This window comes from Argentina silus (assembly GCF_951799395.1).
Source record: "Argentina silus genome assembly, chromosome: 17".
In the NCBI taxonomy this organism is placed as follows: domain Eukaryota; kingdom Metazoa; phylum Chordata; class Actinopteri; order Argentiniformes; family Argentinidae; genus Argentina; species Argentina silus.
This window is the reverse complement of record NC_139671.1, coordinates 11,231,902-11,251,901: the sequence shown is the minus strand read 5'-3', so window position 1 is coordinate 11,251,901 and position 20,000 is coordinate 11,231,902. Positions and strand designations below refer to the sequence as shown.

The following is a 20,000-nucleotide window of genomic DNA, read 5'->3' as shown; positions in this document are numbered from 1 at the left end:
TGTTCTGTTTAACTGAACACACACACATGCACACGCACATGCACACGCACACACACACACACACACACACAGAAATAGAGAGAGAGAGAGATTAGATTAGGAGATTAGATTATTAACAGAGGAGAGAGACTATTTCATTGACAGTCAGTCAATCAATCAATCAGACTTATTTGTACAGCACATTTCATACTCACATTCAATACAATGCGTTTCCCAGGGGGGAAAAAACATAAAAGAAAAGGGAGGTCATAAAACACATCCACAGGAGAGAGGTGTTTGCTCACTCCAAACAATGTGAGCCTTCAAAGAGGGCTAACACATGAACATTCACAGCTAGGTGATCTGTCTGTCTCTCAGAGACACACTCTCTATATGTGATGATAGCTGTACATGTGAAAATCATTCAATCCAGCCAGGGAAAGATACTCCAAAAACCATCCAGCCTCGCAGCCACACCTGCTGGTGGGTTGAGGTATTGCACATGCTGGGCGTCGAGGCTCTCCCATAGGACAGAAAGATCAGGTCTGGTATGACAGCCATAGGTCCAGAGCAGGGGAGGCTGGTGGAGGCAGAAATCGGAGGGCAGGCTTATTGTTATGCATGGAATAACACATGTTTGATACCATTCCTTATTTCATTCCATGCATGACAATGAGCCTGTCCTGTGATTCCTACCTCCACTGTTCCAGAGGGGTCATCCATACACAATTACACCAGTCTACATACAATACTACTGTGATCATCTGCTATGAAAGCAAATGATCACAGTAGTATTTGAGTGTGGGAGAACTTGCTCAATATATGACTGTCATTGAAATGTTGCATTATTATCCATGTGAATTGTTATACTGCTGCCCAATGTATCTAAAGCTGAGAGGATTTGATCCTCTAGTTGACCAAGTCAAACAATGGATGACAGAAAAAAGCAACTTTTAGGACCAGTTGCAGCCCAATCCTAGCAGTAGTAGATGGCCTACTCAAAAGTGTGCAGAAATGCACTCTGCTGCACTACCTGGTGGACATCAGAGGAACTACACCCATTACTTTCATCATTCATTCATGAACAGTTTGGACTGTGGCCTATTTCACTAACTTCAGCAGAACATTTAACATTCAAGAAGTATGAATACACACTTGACCTTTGGTCTGGTAGAATGGTTAAAGAAAATCATCTTTATTCATTTGGACAGTCCTTTCTTTTACACGTTAAATACAACATAATAAGAGTAACCATGGTCACCTCAGGATCTGTCCTGAGTTGCGTCGTACGACGATAAACAGAGTCACAGATTTAACGGTTTCAGCCAGAGACGTTAACTGTCATTTTCCTTGATTGGTGGAAATGAAAACCAGCACACACAGGACCAAGAATGCTCCTCTTCCCAGGGAGCTGGTCTAGTGTCCCAGACAAGTCCACCAGTCCAGTATAAACCCCTTTTCAGAGGGGGTCAAGAGGAATGGGAAGCTGGATTCAAATCTCATTTAAAGTTCACTTTAAAAAAAAAAAAAAAAAAAAGGAAAAAATAATAATAATAATATATTTACACAAACACAAGTAGACACATACATTCACACATACATAAAAGGATACATACACACAAGCTTACAAACATACCAGTGAACACACACACACATGCACGCACGCACGCACACACACACACACAGTTCACAAGTGGCATGTTTTTTTTTTCCCTGTGGCGATATCTGAGTCACAGTGCCACAGTTGTCATGTCACTACAACCCCAAACCCCACAGCCACCATCTCAACAAGTAGCCTCCTTCCTCTCATCTCCTCTCCATCGTCTGCATCACTGATCGCGGGGGGGGGGGGGTTAGGTAGCGAACATGAGGCTTTCTTTCTCTCGACAACCCAGGCGATTCATAGAAGAGCAAAGTGCTTAATTTGGAAGATTCTGTTCCTTTACCCAGTATATTGATAGTCAAAAATAGATTTTTAAAACTGTTATTCTCTTGCTGCTGTAGGCCTGGGTTGTCGAGAGAAATAAAGTGCCACACTGGCTACAAAGCTTTCGGAAAGCCACCCTCTCAAAGAGCTGAACCTGTGAAAGCCAATCCCCAGGTAGGTCTCCACCACGTGACTTTCACCCCTCCTGTGTACTTGGCTCAGTGCAGATAAAGGAGAGGAAACCAGGAGAGGAGGCCACTTTAGGACTATTGAGATGCCGCCGCCCCCGCCACCGCCCCCGCCACCGCCCCCACCCCCACCCTCACCCCAGAGGCTTCTGCTCTTCCAGGTCCAACACCAGCCCCCTCCTCTTGGTTAGCTCACTGGTTAGCTCAGAGACCGGAGAGGAGAGGAGCAATCAGGCAGAAGGCCTGCACACACAGAGGACCCTGAGAACCAGGTTAGATCTGCATACCCTCTCCCTCACAACATAAACAGTGATAAACAAGTCACAGACGTGGATGAAACAGTGTCAACACAGACATTAAACAAACCCAAGAGAGCGCAGACATGGACAGTATGACAGATGTGACGGTCACATTGGTGTGACAGTCATATGATGCGAGCCGGGAGGGTGTTTGCGGTGTCGTGTGACGGCTTGTTCCCTCAGAGTGAGTCCGCTCCGCAGGCGGCTTTGAGACACACTCTTCATTCAAGCGCTGCGTAAACCAACGCACACACACACACCCCAGCAAAAAAGATAGACACAAATAAAGCATGAATACACAAAAATGAAATTTAAAAAAAAAAAATGAAATTTAAAAAAAAAAAAATTATAATAACACGTGAGCGAATCGGCATGCTGACACGACACCTCAGGAGGGCAGGGACAGCCTGGAGGTAAGAGTTCAGAGTTCAAAAGGTCAGAGGTACCCTACGTCGACAAAGACTGCTTTAACACTCCTGCCTCAAAAAGGGGCCCCCCCCAATTGGTCAGACCTGACCTCAACTCAGACACTCGTCATCACCGGACAGTGAGAGTGCGTAAGCAAGTTTCAAACCATTTTAAACTGAATTACAGTCATTTCTAGTGGATATTAGTATATAATCTTTTTTCGTTTTCTTTTCCTAAATAAAAACCCAAAAACCCACAATAATGTGACTATAAGGATAGCTACAGTATCGCTTCCCCTAAACTATCCAATAAAAAAAGAGTTAAATCACTGAGACTCTGCCTTCATACCCTGGACAAAACCTTGACACACAGCATGGTCACTGATGTGTGGTCCTAACCGGGTCAGGGTTCAAGGGGTTTAGAGGTCAGGGTTGGAGCAGCGCACTATGAGGCCTGTCTGTCAATTAAACTAACTCAGACTGAAATGGCATTTCCCCAAGGCAATAATATACTGTACATTCATAAGACTGCTTGGTGTAGTATGGTGTGTGTTTTAACTCTAAAGATGTACAGTATGGTGGGTGTGTGTGTATACAGGCATTATGTGAGCTGTGTATGTGTGTGTTTGTGTGTGAAAGAGGCTGGTCTGGGCTCCTGTCCTTCAGGGTCGAAGCACATTTCCGTAGGAAACAAGCACACGTCATTGGCTAAACCAATTAACCGATCAACCATTGCAGAACCCAGGGTCCCAGGTACCGACCCCATAGTCCAGAGGAGGCCTTCCCAAAACTGAAATCTTTTACGGTTCTGGGGTTGTGTGTGTGTGTGTGTGTTTGTTTGAGAGGGTGTGGGAGGAGAGGTTGAAATGTCCTCGTGGTTCAGTTGGGTTGAAATGTCCTCGTGGATGGAGAGGTTTCCGTGGTGATGAGAGTGAAGTGTCGGTTGGCTGCAGAGGGAGGTGGGAGGAGCCTAAACCTCTGCTCCTTGCAAGCCGATTCGCTCCTCGTCCTGTCAGTCACTGCTGGGTTTCTTCAGAGAAAACGCAAAGATATTGAAATGATCACTGAGCTGGTTCACCTGGAGAGATGGGAAAAGAGAGGGAGGGGGGAGGGGGAAAAAATAGGATTATATTCCATGCGGCTATATTCTACACCAGGCTAGTGCATGATGTGTGTGACTGTATTGTGTTAGTTTGAGTGTGTGTCTGTGTGACCTACAAGTATTGAACCCAGGTCATTAATAGGACTCAAGACTGTATTAGCCCTTAAGCCTAAGCCTTCGCTCAGCCAGCTAAAATGAGTGTTCAGATCTCATTTACTTAACCACTTCTGCTGTGTGTGTGTGTGTGTGTGTGTGTGTGTGTGTGTGTGTGTGTGTGTGTGTGTACACTCACCACTGACACTCCATAGTGTATGTGTGCCAATATGACCACACCCGTCCACATATACAGCAGCAGAGTCTCATTAGCAACCATCCCGGTTATCGCCAACAAAACAACGGTCGCCATGGGCCACAACAGCCAACTCAGCGGTTGGCAACGTGTGTTACTCATCTGGCACACTATCAGCTTACACTGCAGAGAGAAAGACACAATAAAACATTGTTTAATATTTCAGCGCTTAACATTTCAAAGGTAATCCTCATCTTGCAATCATAAAAAAGTAGCTCGATTTATTTGGATTGGATGTATGAGTATGAGCGCAGAGAGTGTAAGTGTGTGTGTGTGTGTGTGTGTGTGTGTGTGTGTGTGTGTGTGTGTGTGTGTGTGTGTGTGTGAGACTCACAGTGACATTGGCGAAGGCCGTTCCCACCATGAGGAAGAAGACTCTGGGCTCCAGTTGCAGGATGTCAGATGGAGAGAACACCACCCACAGGGTGGACAGGAGAAAGAGGAGGACCGGAGAAAGGAAGGGGAGAAACGCTTCGTACAAACTACTGTGCTTCAGAGTGTTACTGCGGTGGGCTCTGAGGGAGAGAGAGAGAGATATATAGAGAGAGAGAGAGAGAGATTTTATAACGCTACATAGAGAGTTACTTGGGGTGAGATACTCAGTCCTCCCCCCCTACCCTTTCACTCTCCCCTCCTCCCTCTTACTTACTTCAAGACATTGTAAAGGCTCATGGGAAGGGTCACAATGAACGAACAACCTGGAAGTGATCAGAGACAACCAATCAGAACATTCCATTCGCCCACATCCCAACTGAACGGATCACACTGTGCAGTGCACACATCCTCCGCACCCTCAGGGCGGGGAAGTTTGAGATGACTGAAGTCTCTGTTTAGACTTGTACAACCATCATGTGTGATCATTAATGCAATGTGTTAGTATGTTACCTGATTGTATGACTGATCACATCATCTAAGGCAATCACATGCCCGAACAAAACAGTAGTTTTACCTAACTGATTCTAGAGTATACAAGGTGTGTCCCTTCCTATTGGAGGTTGGACAATGTCTCTGCTGTGATGCTGGAGATTGTTCCCTTGTTTCAAGATGTTGCATCTCAATTGTAATAAACCTATTTGATTCATCATACCTGCTCGAGACAAAAAAACTACAAGAATCACCGCTCACCAAGGATCATGACGGTGAAGAGGTCTCTGTAGTGGAACTTCCACAGGATTGGCTGGTACCACGTTTCTACGCCAACCATCGCTGTGATAATGTACACGATGGAGATGGTCTGAGAGGAGGAGAGAGAGGAACATTAAAAAGTGTTATTACAGAACATTTACATAGGTGTTTGTCTTTGTGTGTGTGTGTGTGTGTGTTCTCACCACTTGACTGATGTCGTATCCCCAGGGCAGGAACAGGATTCCTGTGTTGTATTTCTCCCAGTGTGACAGGATGAATGAAAACAGGACCACCCACAGAATGTAGTACAACGTTGATACACCCACGCCGCTCTCTCCTCGCCCAAATATGGAGTAGACGGTGGCCACGAAATACACGCAGGCCCAGCTGTCCAACCCGTGGTCAAACAGCTCCCCCAAGGGTGTGGAGGAGTTAGTACGCCTCGCCTGCTTACCGTCCACCCCGTCTGCAGCACAGAGAGACAGGGGGGTGTTACACAAACACATACTGAGGTTACTCACACACACACGGCAATCTGGCTCTCTCAGAAATGGCAAGAGTGTAAGATTTAAACACTCAGGCTATATAAACACACATTTGCACACACACACACGGATCAGCACTCACCAAGTGTGTACGCCAGGAAGTTGAAGAGTCCTGCAGCAACCCATACCCAGCTTGGCACATGAGTGTGTCCTTCAGCTGAGACACACAAAACACGTACACAGCATCACACACACATACACACAAAACCAGTTACTCTTAGAATAGTTAGGCCTGTGTAGTGCATAAATATGGTTTCATTGAATCAACAATACACAAAGGTGCATGTGTGTGTGTTTCAGAGTGTTTGCACAGTGTGATAAGCTGGTCGTAAACCTTTAATCATGAGAAAGAAACATGTTTGAGTGTGCAGTGGACTTTCACACCGTAACGTGTCCCTTTTTTCCCCCCCGACTCTCCCCCTCTCCCTCTCTCACACAGACACACACACACAGTGCAGCAGACCCACCAGAAGCGTTGAAATGGTAGTCAAAGAAGGCCAACATGAGGAAGTTGAAGACCAGAAACATGAACCCTGTGAAAGTGATGAGGTTAGGAGCCAACCACGTAGGCATGACCTAGAGAGAGAGAGAGAGAGAGAGAGGGAGAGAAATTGGCGAGTGAGTCGGTCTGTCTGGTTACAGTATCTCAGCAGACGGTGGAAACCTCATCAATGATGCAGTCCTCATTAGCATAGAACTCACACTCTCTCACACAACACACCCGCGCACAATATTCTTATTCCTTAGTGATCATGACAGCTAGGACCCTGGTAAGGTAATGTGGTCAGGAAAAACTCATGGCCCCAAGGACAGTGTGTACATCTGAGTATCTGTGAACAATGGGTGTACCGTAGCAGTGCAAAATGATGGTGGTGGTGTCTGTGTTCCTCACCTTGACTACAGAGTTCCAGAAGGGGTGCATGACATAGACAGACAGGGGGTTGGAATCCACTGCACTGTACTGGAGAGAGAGAGACACACACACACACAGAGAAGGTTTAATAACAGAATTGTACATTGTATACACATGGGTTGACCCATCAGGAATATTGAGTTAGCCTAGATGGTGAATTAGAGATCTCTCTCTCTTACACACACACACACACACACACACACACACACACACACACACACACACACACACACACACACACACAACTCCAGTAGTGGTGATGACAGAAAGAGAGACAGGGAGAGGTAGAGTGACAGAATGAAAAGAGAGAAAGTTCTTAAGGATTAACCTCTCTACACCCTCTGCGTGTGCGTGTGTATGTATGTGTGTGTGTGTGTGTGTGTGTGTGTGTGTGTGTGTGTGTGTGTGGTGTTCATGTTCCACTGAACATTAAGCTGGTGGACACAAGCATGATCCAAACAATAGACAACAAACATGAAGTAACAATCCCCCCATTGACTCTTGTTTATACTCTCCTCCTCTGAGCTCTTCTGCCTCAGCCTCAGGAAGCGTATGCTGCTAACAGTGGAGCTGAACGTCCCCTACAAAATAACCATGAAAACTGTCCCCAGATGTTTACGTTAGGCCAGCTAGGGTATGCTGATCCTAAATCCGTGCCTAAGGGCAGTCTCTCTGGACAAGCCTCCGCCTCATGGGGCATTCTGTCAGACCTCTACATGAGGTCACAACTGAGCGTTACTTTAGTTTAGACCCCATATGCAAGGTCGTCTGTTGCAAGGTTGACATATTTACAGAGATCACACACACTTAACCTACTTTTACCCCTGAAGGTAAACCTCAACAGCAAGAGAGACCTTACAGCGGTCTCTCTTGCACAAGACGGCAAGGTCAAGAGACAACTGACTGTAAGACCGTGAAGCAGCAAACTGACTTGAGTTTGAAACATAGGCCTAAATACTGTTAAATACCGAAAACATCTGGGCATCAAAGTGAACCTAATTTACCTATCTGTTTACAAAAAATGGCCGAGCTAGCTAGTCAATTCAAATGACAGCAATGACCATTATATTGATACAGTTGTTCGTGGCTCATGCATGGGCTGACAAGACTAGACAAATAAATCTACTCAGTTTGGTTGGGGTGAAAGCAAGCGGACGCTCTCGAATTTAGCCAGGAAGACGCGGTCATCATCTCCCACTAGCTAGCTAGCTAACCAGAGTCAAGACAGGAATCGGTATTTGGCTAGCAATTAGCCGCTCAATTTGTACATGTATAAAATACAGCCCGATGACAAATAAATGTCATTCTTTTCAGCACCTTCGGATAGTGAAGTATCTTAAAAGAGCACTAGCTAGCTGATAGCTATATTAGCTTGGTAAAGGGGGCCTGACTAATTTCTGGAACGAAAACGTTCCACGGAACCTCCCATAGCCCGGGTGTCGTGGCAGATGTGTAAATGTAACATTGCTAAATTCCTAAAGATCAGAAGCTCCCAATACAAAAGAAAAACAGCATGAACGAGAAATGTTGTTTTGTCTCTGTAATATTGCATTCCAGCAATTATACTAAGTAAAACATGCGCTGTCAAACTATGGGCGCTGTCAGTGTCAACCGCGCAAGCTAGCATTCCAAGCACTGTGCTGGTGCAAGTCTCTTACCTTGTACTTGTCGAAACCCGACAGTTGCTCCTGGGTGACATATTCATATAGAGCCATGATGGCAACCCCACGGCTCTACGACTAGCTACCTGAATATGTATTCCCTCTCCAATCAAGATTCCCTGAATCCGCAGTGGAGAAGCACCATCTAGCTTAGCAGCTACAGCTCACGCCGTGCAGGCGAAACACACATACGGCCACTCCTCTCCAACACACACATATTCGGTTGGGCGGAAGCACACTATCGCCTCATGTGGTTTGGATGATCAAGCCAGTCCTGTCATGAGAATATTGATTCAATTCGAATTACCAAATAGAATCTCGATTCCAGTTTAATACTGATATTTCTGGTGGGTTTCAATCCCTTTTTTTTTTTAGTTCTAGACCTGTCAAATCAATGTCCATTGGTAGCTAGCTAGTACACTGGTTACCGCTCTATACAATCTATTTCTAGTCCATTCAGTGTGACGTGGCCTTCAGACGGTCGCAGGCGGAAGAGGTCCTCAGTTAATCAAAGGAAACCTGCAACAGCATCCCAGCGGGAGAACTGGACTGACTCGTCACTGATTAAAAACACCTTAAGGAATAACGTAAGGCTTATGTAGTGATATGTTTGTAGTGGTAGTGTATTTTTGCTTAAGAGCTCAATTATCTTTCTCACCAAATTCCTGCTAGCTTCTTGCTGTTTAGTGACTGCTACAGTAGGCATCTAGCTAGCTGGAGAGGTTGCTGCTAGCTTGTCATGACAGACAGAGTTATGTCTGCCGGCTGCTGTAGCACTGTTGCTGTTGAACAACCAATTTAGGACAATACTGATCACTGCTTTAAATGAAGGGCGTTTAAACGCGTTGTTCAAATTCTGTGTGGTGATAAGTTCTCAATGAGGTCATATCGCTATGATTGTGTTTCCTCCTGCAGGATGGTGACGGACGTGCAGCTGGCTATATTCGCAAACATGCTCGGCGTGTCGTTGTTCTTGTTGGTCGTGTTGTACCACTACGTCGCTGTCAATAACCCCAAGAAGCTGGAGTAGAGTTCCCCTGGATGGGGCTAGGTGGAGGTGAGTGTCCGTCCCAGGCAGGCATTGAAGGCTTCGGTCATAAACCTAGAAGGAGGATCATCTCCTGCTTTATTATTGAAGTGTAGTGCTGAATCATTGTACCAAAGCTGTCTGTAAACAGTGGTGTTACAATGCTGTAAGCCTGTTCACTCTGATCTGTTATTTCTTCTGTTCTCTACTCACAGGTGTGTATGATGGGGACCAGTGCCACCAACAACGAAATGTCATTCCTGTCATGAAATGTCAATGTCAACGCCTCCCTCATGCCTCTCCCCCCTGCCATCATGGAGCAACCCTGTCCCACCCAGCCTGTACAGGAGTGTTTTCTATTAAAATGTGTATTTGATTGAATTCCTATCTTAAGTTTAATGTGTGGTGATTCAATCAATCATTGTTCCCAGACACTTCCGCCCAAATGATTGGAAGGTCTAGTGGACCCAAGGCACCAAAGTTGGCCTTTGCTTACAATAGAAAATGTCGGTTGCTTAATCTACCAACCAATTATCTCCAACAACATATCTCTCAGAGAGCTCGTCATATCTTAGAGAGCTGTCTGCTAACTTGTACACACAGCTGTGATAGTATACATTTAAGGGGTGAAAGTTGTCAGAATTTGCAAATATCCACACAGTTGTGCAACTACAAGCATGAGTAAATAGAGACACCAAGAACATAGAATTCAATTTAATTTCTCACACACACACACACACACACACACACACACACACACACACACACACAACATCTTCTTTGTTACGGTATTACATTTATTCATCAGATTATAAAGCGTGACAGAGAAAGTATATTCTTAGGGTCTTTCTGCCACAGAAACAATGACATGTATATGTATATGCACCATATATCAAATCCCATTAATAACAGACTACACAGATAGATATTCATTAGCTCAGCTTTATACAGTGCAGTGTGCACTGGTAAACTTCAGTGACCTAAAGGAATGCTGTGAGAGGAGTTTTTATGCTTATAAATAAATATACAGATTATAGATGTACATCTTATACAGTTCATGCACACCAGAAAACATTTACAGTACTTTATAATAAGGAAATACACTTCAGTTATTGAGCACACATGTTAATTAAAGAATCAGAGTTTAAACGTTTTAATTAAAATAAATCTGTTCAAAAGGTGCATTGGTGCCAACAGGTGCTAGGCCTCTCAAAAGTGTGTGAGCGTGCGCTGCAGCTGCCCCCATGGGTGTGTGTGTGTGTGTGTGTGTGTGTGTGTGTGCTGTAGTCCTCAACTCAGGACAGGGTCTCTGGAATGATTTGTTAGATACTGTATGTAGCAGTGCTCTGTAGCTGGAGGAGTGTGAGGTGGCAATTAACCACGAGCAGAGCAGACCAGAGTGCAGTTGTCAGGCCTCTCCACACAGGGGCGGTGTTCCACAGACGGTCAGAGGCTCAGTGAGAGACGGCACTGGGCCAGACTCCTGCAGGACCTGAGGAGACAGGAGATACGCTCTGTCAGGTGTCTGTGTGCAGTTGCAACATGTGTGTGTGTGTGTGTGTGTGTGTGTGTGTGTGTGTGTGTTACCTGTTGTGGCTCTGTCTCTGGTGTAGTCTCTATCGTGGTGTCTCCTCTATAGAGATAACTCCTGTCTGTGTTCTTCAGTAGTGCTAGGGGGGTCAGACCCAGAGCAGGAACCTCCATCTCTGACACAACTACAGTATGATAGGATACAATACATGACAAGTGTTTGTGAAGCGGTTAGCGCAGAGGCCAGCAACTCCTGAAACGTCCATTTGATCAATTGTAACAAATTGTTTGACAGCACTGACATACTGTGTGTTGCCTGCAGTTTGTGTGTGTGTGTGTACCTGACAGGTGTTTACTGAGTCCAGGTTTAAGGAGTTTCCAGACCCTCATGGTGGTCGACTCCTCCCTGCTGCCAGATGGGGCAAAGTTCTGAGTAGATGGGGAGGAGCTAATGTCCTGGGTGGGAGGGGCTGTGGTAGACTCAGACCTCCTGATGGGGATGCGGCTGGCCCGGGGCTGCAAATCACACCTGGACAGGTAACATACAGATACACATCTATTAAAATACATCTCTCATGATGAAGAGAGGGCCTAGAACCCCAGCACGCACGCACGCACGCACGCACACACACACACACACACACTCTTACTTGCTGTACTCGATGGACGACAGGATATTAATGGGTTCCTCTCTCCATACAGCCTGAGAAAGAGAAAGAGAGAGCGAGAGTGAACAGGGGTTGTGAGCTCAGTGGGCTGGGAGGCATATCTGCAATAGTGTTTGACTATTGAGAGATTTTGTGAGTAAGATACCTTAGCCTTTAATACAGTTGATGAAAATGGTGTGTGTGTGCATGTGTGTGCATGTCCTGACCTGTGTGTGTGGCACTATGGGCTGGTGTGTGTGTGAGGGGCCCCGCCCCCCTCTCCCTCCTCGGCCGGTCCGCAGAGGGAATTCCCGCCTCGGCACAGCAACCAGGAAGTCAGGACAGCTGAAGCCTAGTTACCAGAGGGAGAGATGATGTAGTACGCATTCTACGTTATACAATCCATCACCTCTGGGCTTACAGTGGAAGTGATAAACTGAGTACCAAAACTGTGTATTGTGGCTACATTTAACAACACACTATACAGGGGTCTGGAGCGGAGGGGTTCTAGCTCTTTGTCTGTGAATGTGTGTGTGTGTGTGTGTGTGTGTGTGTGTGTGTGTGTGTGTGTAGCTGTCAGTTAAGTTATTCTTAGTTAGAACTGCAGAACTTTTTTGGTTTGCAGAACTGACCATCAAGACAGTCCCTGCAATTGTGTGTGTGTGTGTGTGTGTGTGTATGTATGTAAACACTAAAAGCACTAACATGCACCAACACGTATGCACGCACAATCACTGGAGGCTGGAGAGAGTAGAGGTCCCACACATAGTTGGAAGTTTGTCCACAGAGGGGTGGTTTATTTCAGAGGTTAAACAAAGAATGGGGAATAGACAGCACAGTCCGAAAAGTCGATATTGAAATAGATAACAGAGAAACACAATCACAGTCTGGAATAGGAAGTTAGCACCACACTGAAGGGAATAGCACTCTTATCTTATCAGGAGTCAATATGGAACATCATGTGGGAGTACGAATATGAGTGTGTGTGTGTGTGTGTGTGTGTGTTTCTACTCAGTGCCTTTTCTGTAGTTTTGACTCTGACTGAGCCATTCGCTTCATACTGTAACTTAAAAGATGGTCTGGGAGACTGGACATCCAAGAGGAAAAGAAACAAATTGACAATTAAAACAGGGACAGCCTCCTCCCAGCTCACAGTGCCAGAGGCCATGGAGACAACGGCTCTTTCTCTACCGTCTCTCGATTCCTCGCCACCTCTCGCCTGTCCTCTGCTCGCTCCCTTCTCAAAAACCATTGGAGGAGCATATCTGAGGGGAGGAGTATAGATCTTTTCCTCCAATGCGCTTTGAGTAGAAAGCGGGAGGACAGTGGAAAGGACGCAAGAAAATTGAGCTTCTAACAATTGAGAAAAAGGGCCAATGTTGCCCTAATACTCTACACTGGCTTCCCTCCTCTTCTCCCCCTTTCCTTTTCACCCATTTGAATCTGAGGTATAAAGACAAGCTTCTCCTGACTTCAGAGGTTAATGACTGGACGTCATCCCAGGTCAGCGGTCATGGAGGAAAGGAGATGAGGGAAGGAGACAAGAGAGGAGGAGGAGGTGAAGGAAGGGAGCCAACAGAGACTATATTGGAATCCAGCCATTCTCCAGGAGAGAGGAGGGCAAGAGAGCACCGGTTACAATGGTTACTACTACTGGTTACAATGGAGACCAAAGCAAGGCACGTCACAGCTAAACTACAGCACTGGAAAAGACAACATCGAGAACATAAGTCTATCCGAACAAACGCCACCTAGAGCCCAGTCCTCATCAGTCTTAGTGGCGTATTTGGTCTAGACTACAGGTAAGCACCAGGTTCACAGCCCCTGAGCTGGATTATACAGTACATTAAAAGTACAGTATAATCCCAACATATAATCTGACTCCATATAGTATATCAGGTCTACATATAATCTCACACAGAAAGTGACTCCATATGAACATCAAAAGATGGGCATACAGTTATCCCCAGTTAACCACAAAATACAATACCAGCCTCGAACCAACAATATCTACCCTGTTTCACTTCATGAACCCTAGTTACAGACAACACACCTCACTAACTGTTCTACACTCCACAACAGTATAGGACACACGCATCTGCTCCAATAATCTACACATGATAACCACAGACACATAAAACAGCCCCCTGGATTATTCAACAAGATAAAGATATTCTGAAAACATTTAAACTTGTCTTGATTCTCACTTCTAACCAACAGGGTTTCCTGTCTTCTCCTTAATTGATCCTTTGTCCTATTTTCAGTCTTTATGGAAAGTAACCGCTTCATCTATTTCTGTATTTGGTATGTCAAGAAACCCAAAACTCCAAAATTACCTGCGAGTCTTAGCACTGCATTTGTCAGAAACAGTACTCATAGTTTATCATAATTTATAACATTATTATCATGACGATTATAGTACATGTTTACAAATGATAATTCATCCCACCATACTCCTAATATGGACCCTTCTGGTGGTCTCACACACTTCTGGACTGTCACCAGACCTGGTCTACTGAGAACATATGAACACATGAACATAGAATATAGCATTTGACAGTCCATAAACACACACATCCATCCATGACAGCACTTGAGATTACAGAGTGCCACCGTATCGTGAGAAACTACATATAAAACACTTCGGACTGGTTTCACGCACTCAGACTAAAATCAATCTAGTTCGGTTAATCCAGAATTTAAAATGTAATTCCATGAGCATCAATTCACTTTAGATGATATACCTCTGGGCAACAGTGATACAATATAGACTAGTTTATATATATATATATATATATATATATATATATATATATATATATATATATATGTCAAATGATACCATCAATAAATATAATGTAGTCCAGGAGTAGGCTCAATGTTGGTCTGTGAAACCAGTCCTCCAAGCTAAAGTGAAGCTGAATCAAGCCACAGGGGAGAGGTGTTTGACAGAGACAGAGGGAGGGAGGGAGGGAAAGAGCCCCTCAGGGAATGTGGTCAGTCTCCAGCTAACAGGATTAATAAGAAGCATAAATACACAGAAAAATAGAAAACAAAATCCAGGAAAATAAGTAATAAAAAATAATAAAAAAAAGTGCTTAAAAATACAGAAAATATAAAATCACAACAACCTTCTGTGTGATTATGAGAAAATGCTTTCTGAAATAAACAAAGGACACCAACATACATTCAGAATACACTCTCTCTCTCACACTACCACACACTCTCTCTCTGTCTCACACTACCTCACACACACTCTCTCTCTCTCACACTACCACACACTCTCTCTCTGTCTCACACTACCACACACTCTCTCTCTGTCTCACACTACCACACACACACTCTCTTTCTTATCTCTCTCGCGCATAAAAACACAGGCATACAATGTGAAAGTGCAACGTGGGAAAATAAAAAGATCGACATTCTTAGGCATTAACTTACCATAAAACATATGTACACACATTAACTCGCTTCACCTCCTCTAAGCACACATAGGATTTGGCCACTAAAAGAAAACAACTCTCTGCTTGTGTACATTCATTGTGATGATGCTCGTGTGGATGCATTTCAATAGGACAATCATCTACAAAACAGGAAGCATCATCCGTACGTCAGAGCACTGCTGAGTAATCTACACAGAGTACAGAGCCTAACAACTGTATATCTGAGTCTTCTGCACTGGCTTTATTACAAAAATAAACACACACACACACACACACACACACACACACAAAATAATACTGTAGTTAGCTCTGTGGGTAGGTATGTGGGCTAAAAGGTGGGTGTGAGAACAGCAAGGTGCAGATAGATATACATGTTACAGATGTGAGTTACAGGACAGAGAGCAGAGGAAAGTAAAGTGAAGTTTTGAGACCAGCACCAAACACACTAACGCACACACACACACACGCACACACATTCTCTCTTTCTTTCTTTCAGTCCTTTTTGGACCCAGTCTGGGTGGTGGTGGCATCAGTGATGAAGGCGAGTGGGGTGGCTAGGCCCTGCTGGAGCAGGGGGCTCAGTTTGGAGAGCAGCCCTGGGCGAGGCAGAGCCTGTAGGGAGGGGAGTAGGGCAGACAGGCTGGGGGGCTGGAGGGAGTACAGACCTGCCATACTGACCGAGACTGGGAGGGAGCAGGAGCCCCCTGCACACACCGAGGAGGAGGAGGAGGAGGAAGAGGAGGAGGGGGGGGACAGAGGGGGGCGGGCAGGTGGGTGGCTGTTGCTAGGAGACCGGAGGACGGAGCGGTGGTGGGGAGTGCGTCTCTTCTCCTGAGCCTTAGAGTCTACAGAGAGAGAGAGAGACACACACACACCGGCTCAGACACATGCAAGGTGTATACACACACACACACACACACACACAGTAATTGCCCCTAACCACTGGTTAAGACTGAAGTTAGGGTTATCAGATTCTCGCTTTTTGGATAGGGGCAACATCTTACAGGAGCCATGCACAAACAGAAAGGTGTCACGCAAGCTGGGGTCATGCTGGGGTCATGCTGGGGTCATGCTGGGGTCAGGACTGAGCCATGCAGGTCAGCCCAGAGAACCAGGGTTAGTAGCTCTCAGTTCAGCCAATCATAGCTGAGGTTAGAATCCCTCGTCTGACATAATCAGCCTTATTCTCACCCAGCATAGAAATACAAAGCCTAGATCAGGGAGGCACACTGAGGGCCAAACACATCCAGACATCATACACACAACCGCTTTCAATACAACTCAGGGCTCAGCTCTACTAGAAAGGCCATTCCAAGCAGGCATAAGCCTTCATAACACCAGCGGAAAAAGAAGACACACCGAGAGAGAATGAAAGAGAGAGAGAGAGAATGAAAGAGAAAGAGAGAGAGAGAGAGAGAGAGAGAGAGAGGGGTAGGGTAGGAGAGGGAGAGATATAAAAAATAAAAAGATGAAAAGAAATGATCTTACCTCTGACAGGTCCCAGTGCCTTGTTGCCTCCCCGAAAAGTGTGTGTGCTGGTGTGTGTGTGTGTCCGGGGCGGCGGCGGGCAGCCGAAGGTGAAGCTGGGGGAGGTGTGTATCTTAGGGGAGGGCGTCTGGCTGCTGCTGCTGTGGCTGTTGGAGCGGACACGGCTCAGTGTGTTCTCAGACGCCGAGCTGGAGAGAGAGCTGCAGACACACACACACACACACACACACACACACTATGTTCTCAGATTCAGACACAAACTTCTGAATAAATCAGATTAAAGTTCTGTTTAAATCAGAGGTATAATGTAGGCGTGTGTGTGTGTGTGTGCGTGTACTTACGAGGTGAAGTTCTTGGGAGGTGATGCCTTGCTGCCGTTCCGGTGTATGCGTGGCTGAGTGTGTATGTGAGTGTTCAGGCCCTTGCTGTTGCGCACGTGTTTGAGTATCCAGGCGCGCAGGTTGGTGAGGCAGCTGTGCTCTGATAGGACGAGCCGTGGCCATGGGTTACACTCTGCCATGTCCAGGGCTGCTATGGCAACAGCACGTCCCACCTGACAGACAGAAAGACACAAACACACAATAAGCTGACTTACTTGTGTTAATGGGTGTTTAGGGTGTGTTTTGTGGATGTTTGAGGTGTGTGTGTGTGTGTATGTGTGTGTGTGTGTGTGTGTGTGTACCTGTTCAAATATCTCCGGTGTGTATTTGGGGGGGAATGCGGGAGGGGGAGGGGGTGTAGCCCGTCCACTGTCGTGACAGGCAGGAGGGATGGTGTTGACTGTTCTCCCAGTGTTGTAGTTACACTCCAGAGTATAGCTGCAGAGAGAATAGAAAACATAACGTTACAAGCACAACATATCAAACCACAGCTTCATACCAGCCTACACTCACTGAGCACTTTATTAGAAACACTATACTAATATTGGGTAGGGCCTCCCTTTCAATTCTTTGTGACATTGATTCCACAAGATGTGATGGAAACATTCCTTTGAGATTCAGGTCCATGCTGATTTTTCATGTGCACTTTCAAGCTGTGAATCTCCCGTTCTACCACATCCCAAAGGTGTTCTCTTGGATTCAGATCCGGTGACTGGAAGGCCACTGAAGAACACTGAACTCATTGTCATGCCAATAACCTTCTGTATTTATGTATGTATGTATGTATGTATGTGTGTGTGTGTGTGTTTCCCACCTGTGCAGTAACCCTATGGCCTTGTGTATTGCGACACGCCCGCTGCCTTCTTTAGACTGCCCATCCCTCTTGTCTCGAGCGTACATGTTTTTCTCTGAGAAGTTACAGCCCTGGAAGTCGAAGTGGGCTGAGTTCACGGCTATGAGCTTGGGATACAGCATGTTCTCCACCTGTAGAGGGAGCAGAACAGAAAGGCTAACAATGTTAGCAGTCCCTCCACCTTCAGCTCAAGTAAGGATTCCTCCACCTATAATACGCAATATAGAGAGGATAGTGGCATTATTTAAAACGTCTGGTGTAGTTGTTGCGTGTTTTGCAACGCCTGAATTGGAGGCTTGCGGTAATATTTATATTTTACATGTTACAGACTACCAAATACAGCACAATCTCAAATAGTTTCCAAGCAGTCCAATTCCACAAACCATAATTCCATAAACTGCACAACTTCGCTCGCCCAATAGGTGGCAGTATAAGATGCTTAGCGTCTTCATCAACATGTGCACTCAAGTCAACTCTTGCTCAAATTAACTGTTGTTCATTTGCGGTTAACACATTATGGTGGCGGCTCTCTCTGATTGAATTCTACCACTGTGGCTCCCTGGCAAGACTGAGTGACTACCACTGATCTACAGCAACACAGCGCACAAAAATGAGCCATGTTAGACAAACAGCAACACACTCTTTCTCTCACCTGCTGACTCTCGTCTGATAGGCTGTTCCCGTACATGAAGCAGCCACGTTTAGAGGCGTGGCCGTGCAGGTCCACATAATAGGCCACGCCTCCCTCGTGAGGAGGAATATGCTCCTCGGTCGTGACTGACAGGTCCAAGGGGATGGGGAGTGTGGTCTCTGAGCAGCTTGACGAATCGTTTTCGTCGCAGCGCGACCCTTCCTCCTTCCTTGTCTCCGTAGTGACCCAGGCGTTCTCCTCCGTCACCATGGGGATATCCGGGTGGGCGGGGCGTGAGTCTCTTTCAGTGTTCCGTTGGTTCAGGCTGAGCTCCAGAGCGGAGAGGGGAGGGGCTGGCTGCTGATTGGTGAGCTTGGTGCTAAGGGGAGGGGCAGTGGTGTGTGTGTTGGCGTTTTGGTGTGTGTTGGGGCGTGTGTGTTGCCGGCGGTTGTGTGTGTGATGGTAGAGTAGCAGTGTTTTGGCTGCGTAGATGGAGGGATGAAGCTCAGGGCTGGGGTTCAGATACTGCCTGTTCAGATTCACTCCCCTGGAATCAGTTCTAGAAAGGATAGAGATTCATGACAGGTCAATCAGAGAATCATTCTTGTCTAAATAAACATACTATTAAATGCATTGAGTTGTTACATTGATTTTACATTAAATATTGCTTGCAATGAGTTTAACTGAACTGGGGGAAAGAGAGAGAGAGGTTTTGTTAGCTATGATTTGGAGCCCTATCTTATTTGAGTCAACTTTATTGCATTTAGATCCCATAAAGAGAGACTGCATTGTAGCCATGATACACATTTCTAACTACTGGGAGATTTGTCATCTCTAGCGGACTAGAACAGAATACATTAGTCCTCCCTGGTAGAAGTCATGTACAGTCAAGTTGGTAGAGCATGCACATAGCATACTTAAGGGGAAAAAAGTGGACCTCCTTCGAGCCGGATTTGAACCAGCGACCTAAGGATTTCAGCATTTGCCTCTACAGTCCTCCGCTCTACCAACTGAGCTATCGAAGGGGCTGTTTCCCCAGGGGGAGATATACATTGATAATTAAACATTATCATGGACAGACTGTAACAGATTATTTTTTTAACAGATTTGCTTATCTCCAGAATCATTCTTGTCTAAATAAATGCACTGGTAAAGTTCCAGCATGTTCTTTTGCGTGTTGCTGCCCCCGGTGGTCACACAGACATTTTGAAAACGTGCATATGCTATGTTTTCTAATCATTTTCTAAACATGTGCATATCCTTGTAAACAAACCAAACTAAAATATAAATTCATAGAATAATCCGATTTTAGAACAAAAAATGCTTTGTTTGGACCAATATAGCACTCTTCACTGAACGTTCTTCATCGTGTGATCTCAGTCCTTAATACTACCGATTCATCATGGCCATTTAGCCATTTAAAGCTAAAATCTACATACTGGACCTTTAAATTGTCAATAAATATTGCTTGCATTGAATTTAACTGAACTGGGGGAGAGGAAAAGA

General features: G+C 45.5%; 3 protein-coding genes across 3 annotated transcripts in view; 1 reads left to right on the top strand and 2 right to left on the bottom strand.

The window, feature by feature from the left end:
* Nucleotides 1–1,154: 1,154 nt before the first annotated feature.
* selenoi (selenoprotein I) lies at nt 1,155–8,669 on the bottom strand. The gene is made up of 10 exons (XM_083689276.1): nt 8,493–8,669; nt 6,814–6,882; nt 6,389–6,497; nt 6,004–6,078; nt 5,580–5,842; nt 5,377–5,485; nt 4,901–4,949; nt 4,586–4,766; nt 4,195–4,374; nt 1,155–3,878 (listed from the first exon to the last, which is right to left on the bottom strand). The coding sequence occupies exons 1-10, from the start codon at nt 8,547–8,549 to the stop codon at nt 3,771–3,773; spliced, it is 1,200 nt and encodes a 399-aa protein (XP_083545402.1). The 5' UTR covers nt 8,550–8,669; the 3' UTR covers nt 1,155–3,770.
* A 742-nt stretch (nt 8,670–9,411) lies between these two features.
* Nucleotides 9,412–9,909, top strand: ost4 (oligosaccharyltransferase complex subunit 4 (non-catalytic); the record flags this gene model as incomplete). The annotated part of the gene is made up of 2 exons (XM_083689281.1): nt 9,412–9,552; nt 9,738–9,909. One exon carries the CDS (start codon nt 9,412–9,414, stop codon nt 9,523–9,525), a length of 114 nt encoding a protein of 37 aa, XP_083545407.1. The 3' UTR covers nt 9,526–9,552; nt 9,738–9,909.
* Nucleotides 9,910–10,313: 404 nt separating this feature from the next.
* The window catches only part of agbl5 (AGBL carboxypeptidase 5), a 12,762-nt gene continuing 3,075 nt past the window's right edge, over nt 10,314–20,000 (bottom strand). Inside the window, exons 7-17 of the mRNA XM_083689284.1 lie at nt 18,516–19,053; nt 17,825–17,994; nt 17,313–17,448; nt 16,972–17,183; nt 16,631–16,830; nt 15,808–15,987; nt 11,927–12,051; nt 11,703–11,755; nt 11,394–11,581; nt 11,110–11,237; nt 10,314–11,014 (exon numbers count right to left, since the gene is read on the bottom strand). Coding sequence (XP_083545410.1) covers nt 10,931–11,014; nt 11,110–11,237; nt 11,394–11,581; nt 11,703–11,755; nt 11,927–12,051; nt 15,808–15,987; nt 16,631–16,830; nt 16,972–17,183; nt 17,313–17,448; nt 17,825–17,994; nt 18,516–19,053 — 2,014 coding nt within the window. The 3' untranslated portion in view covers nt 10,314–10,930. The remainder of the gene's footprint in view (nt 11,015–11,109; nt 11,238–11,393; nt 11,582–11,702; nt 11,756–11,926; nt 12,052–15,807; nt 15,988–16,630; nt 16,831–16,971; nt 17,184–17,312; nt 17,449–17,824; nt 17,995–18,515; nt 19,054–20,000) is intronic.